Genomic DNA, 12,688 nt, shown 5'->3' on the forward strand with positions numbered 1-12,688 from the left:
CTCCCAACTCAGGTAAGACCCTGACACTTGCATTCCTCACTCTTGGGTTGAACAGTTGACCATGGTGAAGTCCTTTTTTGTAGAGGTCAACCTCTACTATGAGGATAACAGTTAAGTTGTGTGACAGTGTGATTGAGGGTGATGGATATGGGCCACTTCAACAATCACTGTAAGATGCAAGAACTAAATACTAAATTCCACGATGAGTGTTTTGTTTTCTTTATCTTCAGTTAGAACTGACCCAACCCCAGCATGTTGTAATGATTTTTAATGATATATAGTAGATATATAAAGAAGATAATGCAAGGATGTTAAAACTGGTGGTGGATCCAAAATATATATTCAGTTGAGTATCTCTTATGCCTAAAGTCATGGATATCTTACCGGTTTGTCCAATTTCCCTGTTATATGCCCTAATAATTACAGTTTCACAGTCTTCAGTAGTCACAATCCTCAGACTACATCCGTAGCCAATTCCTTGTGTAAATAGGCAAAATTTGCCCATTTAAACAAATGCATTTTTCTTTTGAAGAGGATATAGTAATAGCACATGCCAACATTTGAAAAATACCCAACAACAATATACACAAATGAATTACGGTAATGTTAAATACTCACGGTTTGCCACCAGGGATGCCTGTCAGATTTGGAGGCATGCCTGGGACCCGCATATGATGATGTGGATCAAAACCAACCTAAAAAAGCAAATGGATTAAGTGAGTTTTAGCAGTCAGAGTTTTACGTGGAATAGTTACCGTATTTAATCTACAAGCAGATATATTAACAATGATTTTATTCTCCTAAATGTTTTGTGATCATTTTATTTCGGGATATAGGAAATGTACGTGGATGCTGACATTTTTAATTACGCTGAATATGGATATGGCTTAAGAAAGGTGCGATACTCCCATATTTGGCCAGTTTGATTTCTATGTAATGTTTGTTCTTTGCTAAATCAGTGCAAGAACATCGAATATGAAATGCTGAAGACATACAATTATTCAGTAAAAATATAATTGATGTTAGATAACTATACAGTGATAGCATGAACACAAATTAAATTCTTACATAATTTACTCCGCTATCAATGCCGTCTCTCCTTAGTCTTAAACAAGCTAAGGTTAATTTGGTGTTAAATGAAAAGGGATAGTGGCTGTTCATGGCTAAACTAACAAAACCGATCAAAATCAGGTGTGAAGATACCATGAACTGAGCTCACCTCTGCTCACTGCTAAACCATATTCATGCTGTAACCGAAATGTGTGAGTATGCACAACGAAAGCATATTGTACCATGTGTTATAATATACATTGTTTGAAAACAGGAAGTGTTACACATTGATAGTTCCTAGAAAGTAAACAAAAATAAAATACTTGACGCACACTGTATTTTAAAGAAGACCAAACACTTACCACTGGAGATCTTCCATAAGCAGCGGCTGCAGCGGCGGCGGCTGCGGCGGCACTCATTTGTGGGGAGATATTGTGAAGACTGGCGTATGCTGCCCCTGGGCTGGTCAGCTCTCCATTCATTCCCGCATGTGGTACAATTCCAAATGGGGTGGGATAAGGACATGGGACTGCCATAGGTGTCCTAAGACCTGCTGCTAGAAGATAAGAGATATGAGCTGTGGAGAATACACATGTCAATTAAAAACACTTCAAAGTCTATGTTAGTCAACAAAATGAAGGAGAGAATGGAAAATAGTATTTTATTAAACTTACACCAGGCTCAAATTTCCACTTACCACTAAATGCTAAACACGGATGAGTGAAAATATAGCCCTGGCAAGTAGAATTGCACCTTTGTAAGTATGCCATGCTTAGGCTGCTTAGGCTTAGGAGGTTAGTAACTTAAAGGGACAGTGCAAGCACCAAAATAACTTTAGCTTAATTAGGTGGTTTTGGTGTATAAATCATGCCCCTGCTTCCAATATTGCAAAGTGCTATCAATTCTTATCTTTAAGCTGGATCTGGTCATGCATGGTGCAAAAGTAATGAGTATGAGTAAATATTCTGCTGATGAAGGCACTTTATCAGTGGGTCCAAACAAATAGCCCTACATTTCACGGAACATCTTAAATCTAAGATTAAGATAACCATCAAAGAGTACTAGGTTCAGAATCTGGACCAGACCAGTGTTTAGAGACTCTGAAATGTTCCATTAATTGAAGAATTAAATGAATGGACAGAATTGTGTAGATCTAAAAAAAAAAAAAAAATACCTTTCACATTGAAAGTGAATCACATTACACAAGAGTCAGTTTGATATAATTTGGGTAAAATCAATCCTTTCTATACTCTCATTAAACAAATCAGGAAACAGTGGGAATATGAATACTCAAAATGACATACAAATAAATGGACACAGATACACATTGACAATCCTTTCAAAATAACATGTTGTTGTTTATACAACCTCAGCTAGGTTTCATTAGAAATGTAGCTACATTACTGAGAAATTAATAAAGTCTAAAGTATGGAACAATTAGACAATCAGGGCTTTGAATGTCACAACAAAGCTGCAGTAAGATATATACTGAGGATTTTGTGCCGGCCAAGTAGTAAAAGAAAATCCTAGTTTTCTTATTTTAATGAACACTGCATATGCCTTGCAAAAGCACTACTGAAGCTATACTTTGAGCATAAAAAAAAACAAAACTAAAATGTAGCTATTTTCTCCACTTTTGTACTCTAATAGCACCTCTCAAAAAAGCAAATCTCTCCGAAAAACCGACACCAATAGCCAAAACGAAAAACATTCTCATAATTCTCCAGTAAGAACTACTTGAGGATTGATATGGAGAAAATCTGAACTACATCAGCACCCACTGGTTTGTTTTAGACATAATTTAAAGCTTAAGTTGGATTGGTGACTATAGTGTCCCTTTAATAAAAGAAATGTGATTTATGTATAAAGACCAGTTATGTAATAACACTCAGATAATGGAGTTTTTCAAATGGATAGTTTCATTTTCAATGAGACCTATTCTTGGGGGAAGCAATTTATTTATAAGCTATAGTGGCAATGTATTGCTTTACTGTAGACATTTACATATGCTCTACAATTATTTGGTTGGTATTATATGCATAAAATGAAAACAATGCTATGTTAATCAGATAACAAATATAAACGTATACTCCAGCTTGATAAAGTGCTGTATGAAGAGTGTGTCTTTCTTTTTCTTTCTACAAAGTGCAGATTTTCAAAATTAGAAATCGTCACTTTTATATATCTGGGCTGGTCTAGGAGAAGAGGACTAGCAAAGCGCTGCAAGAGATCTGAAGATTTTGCAAGCAGTCTTTAGATATATGCCCAATGGGAAAAAAAAAAATCATAATTAAATACATGCATGTTTTAATTCAGTGTATATCTACTAAACAGTGATTTTTTTAAATTTTATCTACATCTTGGCAGTGGAGTGTCCCTTTAAAAACAACAAAAAGTGTCAGCTATAGGAACTGTGGTCCTGTTCAAGAAAATGAAATAAATACATTTGGTTCTGCAACCAAAAGGATCTTGAGAGACACAAATAAGTAGAAAAAATAAAAGCTCACTTAATGGATCAACTCCTGGTGGTTTGCCTGGCACAGGCCGCAATCCTGTAGAGTTGCTGCCAGGCGTAGGGGCATCAGTTCGTGGAGTGGGTGTGCTTGACTTTGAAACTGGAGTAGTAGACTTCTCATTCTTCATTGGGATAAGATGGAAACAAAATAATGTTAAATACAACATAAAAACAAGCATGAAATCTTTTCTACAACTATTCTTGTCTTTACATAATGAAAACTGGCAAGAACTACATCAGCATTACACAGTCACTAACAATAATATGATCTTTGGCTAAATCAAAAGTTACATGCTAAATGACTTGAATCCTCCCAAAAGTAAACAGTTTGTTGACTTTACGGTTTACTTTACTGGAAACCTCAAACACTCACCCTGCTAAAGTCAACAACCCTAATGGACGAGTCATAACATATGTGGTTTTGCAATCATATCTTTCAAGTTATCTATTCATAACATAGGAGCGTACAACAAGACTAAATTAGCAGGGGAGTATCAACAGAAACACACCTGTAAGGTGTGTTTAGAGGACATCAGGAGAATCTGCAGATGTAACCAATGCAAGACTAGTTTCTAACATTTTAAACAGTGGTTTGTATATATATATTGGTAACTTAAATACTATATGCCATAGGTACAAGGGTAATGCCTCTGATTTAATATAAATGGCTGTTTTTTTAATTTTCTTTTTTAATGTATTCTATTTGTAAACCAATGAAAGGCAGCAGTCTAATATACTGCATATTAGAATATTTCAGTTCAGTTCATTCATGGTTATTTTATTTTTCGGCAAAGTAATTTATCAGTTAAGAGATTTCTGAAAATTGTGTAGATTCTGAACCTTTACTAAATATAGACAGATAGATAATACATGTGAACAACACCTCTGTAATAAGGCAATGCCATAATAAATTAGGATACTAATTATTATGATTATTATTATTTATATAGCGCCATCAGATTCCATAGCGCTGTACAATGGGTGGCCTAACAGACATGTAATTGTAACCAGACAACTGGACGCACAGGAACAGAGGGGGTGAAGGGCCCTGCTCAATGAGCTTACATTATACAGTGAGTGGGGTATAGTGACACAGAGGATAAAAGTAGGGGTACGAAGTAGGTTGTTAGATAAGTATTCAATGAGGGCTTAGTAGGTAGTTTTTGACAGTTGCAGGAGAGGAGTCATGGGGGGTGGTGGATAAAAACCTGCTAACAGATGTACCACTCATAGTACTGATAACTTTAATTATATTTAAAAAAAAAAAAAAAAAAACTAAGACTTAATTCACGAAGTGAGTATTATCTCATCCCAATTTTGATATGAGAACTTCATGCTATATACTGGTTTCAGTCTGAGTGGCTTCTCATCCATTACGCATTACAGATGAAAGGCCACCAGTATTTTGGTTTCATAACAGAACAAAATACTTCAGGATGTGAGGAAGGTAGGTAGAGGGAAGAACAGGACAGTTTCATATTTGAGCATGCATAATCAGACACCAGCTTTAAAATGCATCAACACTGTCCACAAACCTGGAGTGTGTGTTTAAGTTCTATGAATCCCTAAAATGTATGTAAAATTGTAATACAGCATAAAACAAACATGATTGCCTGTAGTTTGAATTAATTGAGAACAAAGTATTTTTAAATGTTAGAGCTGACCTTGCAGAGAGCAAAACAGTTTTCTCGCTAGCTATATTTAAAGGATTCTAGTATACACTATGAATAAAGGTAAAACCATCTTACAAGGCTGAGTTCTTTGGACTTAGAAGAAGGTGTACTGCTTGAAGATGCAATGGAGGCCGGGCTGATAGGAGCATCTTTCTTTAGTAGCCTGGCTTTATCCAAACCGTTCTCCCTAGGAGAATGGGCAGGGCTTCCTCTGGGTGAGGAGGGATCCTTTCAGTAAGAAAATGAAAAGAAGTTCTGAATACTGTGCCAGTGATGTGTTAACGTTTTTGCAAAGCACTATGTCTACAAATCCATGCAAAGCAAGCACAAGCACATTCAAAATAGAGCAAGCAGAAACAAAATACGCTTAACACACACCTCATTGGAAACATCCACCACCAGGTTATCATCACTTTTTTCACCATCACTGTCCTGTATGGAAAATAAAATAATATTTTTTTTTTTTAAATGACTTCTCATATAGTAAGAGTTATAAATTGTTTTGAAAGGGTCCACCACAGTGGAGAAACTCCTCATAAATACAAATGTGCAATCAACTAAGGCAATGATGGGCCGTTTCTTAAACTACAACTGTTAAAGACTACACTTACATAGCATGTTTAACACCATGGGAGCCTACAACAGCTGCAGCACCAAAAAATGTATCCATCAGTCGAGTGAAGTAGCTATATGGAAGTATGTTGTCTCCGCAGGTAATCAAATGTCAGTTCGCAGAGAAATATTATGTCCATTTGATATACGGTATACAGAAACTGCAGATAATGTATATATATCCTCTTCATTTAAAACGTATACCTCATTTGTCCCTGCATAAACCTTCTCTGTAAGTTGTATGATAAGAAGTGTATTGCAACATATACATTTGTTAACCCATGCACTATTTGAATGGCTGACTTGAATTAGAATCTTTATTGCGCTTTTACTTTGTACCTTAAAAGCTAGTAAATGTGGGGGGAAAAATGACAAAAAAAAAAAATTATCTAGAAAAATGCTACACACACACACACACACTTTATATGATAAATATATATATATATATATATATATATATATATATATATATATATATATATTTGAAAATATTACTCCTTGAGCAACCAAAAAAAATAAAATAATACAAAGGCAAAAGACACACACATAACTACTTTAATTTTAGGACGATGGACCCCCTTCGTTCTGAATTTGTTACAGAGATTGTAATTTCTCAGCAGTTCGAAACCAAACAAGAGCATTCTCAAGGTGTGAGTACTCAACAGATGGTGCTTTCTCTTGAAAGGACACTATATCCACCAAAATGACTTTAAGCTTAATGAAGCAGTTTTCTTGCCTCTGAAGTTTCACTCCTCAATTCACTGCCTTTAAGGAGTTAAATCACTTTTGTTTCTGTTTGCGTAGCCCTAGCCACAACTCCCTTTCTGTGACTGACACAGCCTGCATTAAAACAAAATTGTTTCATTTTCAAATCAAATGCAACTTACTTTAAAAGTTTTTATTTCCCGCTTTGTAAATTGAACTTTTATACACCCTACAGGAGCTTTGTGTGTGTCATAAAACTATTTACAGAGCAGGAGATAAGAAATTCAAAATGTAACAGAATTTGCAATAAAGGAAGTGTAACCATTAGATGACAATTTACAGGAAGTGTTTAGGTTGGCAGTGTAAATCACATGCAGGGAGGAATGAATATGGCTGCATAAAAAAGTGATTTAACTCCTTGTTAATGCAGGAAACTGTGCAGTGACACTGCAGATGCATGATCTATACACCAAAATTGCTTCATTAAGCTAAAATTGTATTTGTTACTATAGTGTCCCTTTAAATTGTATCAAGCTCAAATCTGAAAGCAAGTTACTTCTGAAATTACATCAACATTCTACACCATTTCAAATCTGAAAGGATTATTCATTAAAGTGTGACTGTAGGAATATCAAACTGACTCCCACAAGAATTCAAAATGTAATGCCAAAATAGGGAGATGGGTAACATAGCTGACTTGAAGAATATTTTCACATTCGTCTATTTTGAGCTTAAATTTTGATGTCACTGACAATTAAAAAATGCATGGTAAATAAAGCATAGGGTTATTCATAATAACATCCTTATTAATGCGCGCGCGCACACGCACACACACACACACACACACACACACACACAAAGGATACACAACATAAAAGCATGTAACAATGCCATCAAGTGGTTTTGGAGACATCATGAAATCAAAGGTTGAGTTTAGAAAAAACTAGCGATCGCATCATATTCCCATAATATACACTAACATAATAAACACCATCTTTTCTTTTGCATTATATTTTTAGGTTAGGGTTAATGTCAATGCATTATAGCGGTTGTTCAATGTTAGTGTAAGGATTAATATTTAGTACATTGTAGGGGTTTATGCTTAGAGTAGTGTGATAATTCCCAGTACTTTCTGAGATTAACAAGAGTTAAAGTCCCAGGAGACAGATATTTCAGTGGCTGACATTAGAACAAGGGCACGTGCTGCTCAAAAGTTTAATTACTACTTATCTCTGTCAGACTTAAGACACATATGCCCTGTTCTGTCGAATATTAGGATTCCCAGACTGCACCAAGGTGATCAGTATGTTACTTGCTTTTATAACATGAAATTATTGCACAGGTGATATCACCATCCGTGCAGTATGGAATCCTAAAACATGACCTGCATGTTGAAATAGAAAGCAGATCATGTAATACATATTAAAAATACAAACACCCGATTTAGATATGTGTGTGTCTTCAACCTTCTCTAAAGAGATTGGTTTGTCACAGATAAAGCACGTCAAAATGGTAATTTTATTTAAATAATTTAAACTGAATAAAAAAATAATAATTTACACCAAGAAACACACAATACGATGGCAGAGTAATGTCATTTGAGTTTGTGGTGATTACTTGTGCTTTCTGTAGGTAAATATACTGAAGTCTTTAGTGGATACACGTTTAATTGGCAGTTTCCATTTGCAGGGTGTTGAGTACATGAACAATGAAAGAATATAAATATTTGCATGAAAATGTGATCAATCAGTACTCACGTAACGAGCTGCTATGTCTTTTTCTTCCGTCTTCTGCTTTTTGCTGTCGGAAGAATAATCTGTTGAATTTCTGTGTTTTTCTGAAGTCCTGAAACTTGCAGATGGAGATACCGAAGAACTCTGAAAAGAGAGCAACAAGACATTTAGCATACCATCATAAAGTCAGATAGTCACTCATGAAAAGATTTATAAAAAAAAAAAAGAAAATAAATTAAAATATTAATTATATATATATATATTTATTCCACGATCCTTCACTTGCATTTGTAGTATAAGTGCCACGGTGCTCTTTCAGCCAAATCAACATACACAAATCAGCACACGCTGGAACACACGTTTCATCAGGATCCTGATGAAAGTCCTATGATGGACTGAAACGTTGATTTGCTGTAACCCGTGAGTTCTGAATAAAGACAAATCATTTTCTTCAAAAAGCCCAGCGTGTGCCTTTCTTCGTGGAGATATATAGATATAGATAGATAGATAGATAGATAGATAGATAGATATCTTTAAAGGGACACTATAGTCGCCAGAACAACTACAGCTTATTGGATTTGGTCTGGTGAGTAGAATCATTACCTTCAGGCTTATTGCTGTAAACACGGTCTTTTCAGAGAAAATGCAGTGTTTACATTACAGCCTAGTGATAACTCACTGGCCACTCCTCAGATGGCTGTTAGAGATCCTTCCTGGGTCATGGGGGCCTAAAATGCATCCAGACATTCAGTGATCCTCCCTCTGCATACAGACACTGAACTTTCCTCAGAGATTCATTGATTCATGAGGAGAATTGGTCAGGGCTGTGTTTGAATTGTGCTGGCTCTGCCCCTGATCTGCCTCTTTGCCCATCTCAGCCAATCCTATGGAGAAGCATTGTGATTGGATCAGGCCACCAATTCTGATGATGTCAGAGGAAGTTCACAGGCAGAGGCAGCAGCTTCAGACATGAATACAAGTACTATTTTACTATCTTTAGGGAGGCAAAGGGAGCCAAGGGGGCTAAATAGTTGTTTTAACACTATAGGGTCAGGAATACATGTTTGTGTTCCTTACCCTATTGTGCTCCTTTAACCCCTTAAGGACCAAACATCTGGAATAAAAGGGATTCATGACATGTCACACATGTCATGTGTCCTTAAGGGGTTAAGCTGTGGTTGTTCTGTTGACTATAGTGACCCTTTAATGAAAATATTTATCTCTGGCTCTATGTTGCAAATTTCTTTTATTCTACTGCCATTTGCCTACATTTTTTTTATTTTATTTCTTTATGACACAGATGATACAAACAGCAGAAATGGTCAGTGTAGTTACTAGTGCCTGGCTTGTATTATAAAGATCAGTAGGCTGGCATTCAAAGCTGGCACACAGGTTAGATTCTTAAACTTCTCATCTATTAAAAAAAAACAAAAAAAAATACTAAATAACTAAAACCTGGATTATTATTTATCTGAATAAAGGAAACCTAAACATTTTAGTTACAGCATTGATTTATTTATATTTTTACTCTTTACAAACTAGCAGAAGCTTTTCTTCACTCCATAGAGTACAATCCAGGGCCAGGGAACAGAAAAGAGAAATATAGAAGTTTCTCAACTCACATTTTTATTATGTCTAAGCAATACATCCATCCCTCCCATGCCTATTCGTAGAGCTGAATGTCCTTGCTAAAATATGTTCTTTTATAAACTTTCATTCATGCATTTCCTGGTACCCAAAAGACAAGGACTTACACAGAAATGGTTAATATAGAGCAGCAGAATTCTAATGTTTCCACAAACTCTGGTTGCTAAATCATTAGGTATTGCGGTGTCTAGAGTGACAAAATGTAATTTAATTTTATATATTTAAACTTGCATCTTTAATTGGAAAAGTTACATATTTTGTGCCAATGTATATACCAGACTGACGTTGTACAAGTTTGACCCAATTGCAGATTAATGTGTATTTAAAGAAGACTTGACTATTATAAACCCAACATGGATTCAAGTTAAAGTCTGTAGAGTGTGTGTATAATTTCTAAATACATCAATTTGTTGAAATTAATATTTTTAATCACTTAAAGTTATAATTCAGTCACTGCCTTCATCGTTAACAATGACCTACTACTAAAATGGGTATGGTGTGAATCCTAAAATGTGCTTTACTGATACAAATGTGTAGTTCTTTATTTACCATAAAAGTATGTGTACACTGTGAATTCTTTAATTAATGTAAATCAATGTATTTTTTATTTTTAGGTAAAAGTATACCTTTTTTGAGAAAAAGAAGAAGACAACATATCAGGAAAAACCTAATACGTGGTCATAAATTTGGTCAGAGAGGTAATGTGGGCATGACCCAAGTTTCGCAAAAATTAGAAAAAATATACAAATAAGGTAAAGGAATCTGCCTAACAAAGGTAGAATCCCTCCTTACTGAAATTACCTCCTAAGTAGAGTCATTCAAAGGTAATAGCAAAGCAACAATAAATAATAATAAACTTTATACAAACAAGATCCTAAAGTTAAAATACGATAGAGTAAAGTGAAAAAAGGAGAGCAGGAGAAAGTGTCTTGTAATAATCAACAAGTATAAAGGGTTGAAAAATACCTATATGGGTATAAATATCAATATATAAAACCTAAGTGTGCTGCATGCACAAAACAATATGTATAGTATAGCCTGAGAAGAGCAAAACGTCCGAGGTGCTCAGGATATCAGTTACACAGCCGGCAGCATACAGAACATGTAGCCTGTCTAGGACAGTAGGTGAAAAGATCGTCAGAGATAGGAAATAGCCAGTGGGGTTCTATGAGTTGAATGGAGGCATAACCCCACAATAAAACCAATAGCAGCCAAACCCCACTCCCAAGTCAGCCGTGCTAATAGCCCTACGTGACTAGGAGGCTATCCAGAAAAATGGCTAGCACTATCCAACCTAATCACCTAGGCTATCTGCTGCTTCGTGGCAGCTAAATGATTCTATGTAGCTTGCCCTGTGAGTTTAACATAAAGAGCTGCTGCTAACACAAATGGATAGACAAACTAAGAGATAATAAGTGCACCGGCACACTAAGTAGTATATATTTTTTGCTTTGGGAATAATGGTTTACATGCATACAAATAGGAATCCATAAACACTTTTGTTTTTATTTCCAATCTAGTAGTAAATATTAGCTGCAAACAGAAAATATATGAATTTGGGTATGACCTCACAAAATGTACACAACTGCACAGCACTCCAGTAATGGAAATTTTGCTCAGTCTTCTTAAACTGCGGAACTGATGAAGATTTCTGAAACCTAATGAAGTGCTGTATTGGTGATATAAGTCAATGGGGAACATTATTCATAATGGACTAAAAAGAGATGTCAAATTGCTTCAGTGAAGAGATTGTGAAACGGACATGTTAAAGGAGTCTCCATGCTCCATTTAACATGATAAAATAACACGGTAAAATGACCACTTGCAATTTGTTAAACAATGCATGCTGTACTTCATTAAGTACGCGTGATCACTGCTATTCCAATGGGAGAATGAACAAGGAATAGTACAGTAATGGTGCCTGAATTGAGGTTAGGTAAAGCTGTCCTGAACTAAAAGCATACAATGCCTGCGTTCCTAGTACCTAAATTCCTATTTTCTATCACTGCATTTTCAAACCTAAAAGTGTTTTTTGTAGCCCCAGGACAAATTTAGAAAGCTAATGTCCTATTATAAGGTGGCTTGGGAGGCGGGAGAAAATCTGAGGTTCTAAAAAAAAAATCTGAAGATGTAGAATGAAGGGCACCCATGGGAGAGGGTCTTGTACAGCTGTAATCTATTTCCTGTTTCAGCAGTTTCTAATATAGAAACAAGCTGCTCTCCAGGCATGGAGCTGCCTGTCTGGATCACATTTTGGGCAGCCAAGAAATGCTGCAGAGCAGGCCTGTATGATTGGTGAGACTAATCTACTATACATCCTACTAACCAATCCTTAATGTGTTACACCAAGCACAATAACAACTTTGTATTGCAATGCCGTAGTAGAGAGTGCATCTCTTCCGAGTGGGTGATTACTGCAACCTAATATAAGTTTTAAACTGAATTAGGGCTTTTCAAGCCAACTCCATATGAAGTACCAATATTAAATTATCAAAAATAAAAACAAATAAATAAATAAATAAATATATATATATATACACAAGTACAGTAAAAAGGTTTTCCCATATATAAATATATATACACACACACACACACACACATTAGACAAACCTCCCCACCGTAAGGGATACACAAAAACACACATGTAACACATAAAACCTTTTTGTTTTAACCAGAATCAATCTTTTAAACCATAAAGATATCATTACGCAAAGAGGTTTTAAGACATTGCAAAAATAGGTTTAACCATCTGG

General features: G+C 35.5%; 1 protein-coding gene across 8 annotated transcripts in view; it reads right to left on the reverse strand.

Annotated features, from left to right (window-relative positions):
• Positions 1–12,688, reverse strand: part of LOC134611297 (transducin-like enhancer protein 4) — a 107,856-nt gene that overhangs the window by 18,290 nt on the left and 76,878 nt on the right. For 3 of the 8 annotated variants that reach the window (XM_063455018.1, XM_063455014.1, XM_063455012.1), the window contains 6 exons: positions 8,313–8,432; positions 5,617–5,670; positions 5,314–5,466; positions 3,558–3,687; positions 1,413–1,606; positions 619–695 (listed from right to left, as the gene is read on the reverse strand). In XM_063455018.1, the coding sequence (XP_063311088.1) occupies positions 619–695; positions 1,413–1,606; positions 3,558–3,687; positions 5,314–5,466; positions 5,617–5,670; positions 8,313–8,432 (728 nt within the window). Of the gene's footprint in view, positions 1–618; positions 696–1,412; positions 1,628–3,557; positions 3,688–5,313; positions 5,467–5,616; positions 5,671–8,312; positions 8,433–12,688 lie in introns of all 8 variants that reach the window. The other 5 variants (XM_063455017.1, XM_063455011.1, XM_063455010.1 and 2 more) reach the window with 2 other exon arrangements.

Source organism: Pelobates fuscus, chromosome 5, assembly GCF_036172605.1.
Source record: "Pelobates fuscus isolate aPelFus1 chromosome 5, aPelFus1.pri, whole genome shotgun sequence".
Classification (NCBI taxonomy): domain Eukaryota; kingdom Metazoa; phylum Chordata; class Amphibia; order Anura; family Pelobatidae; genus Pelobates; species Pelobates fuscus.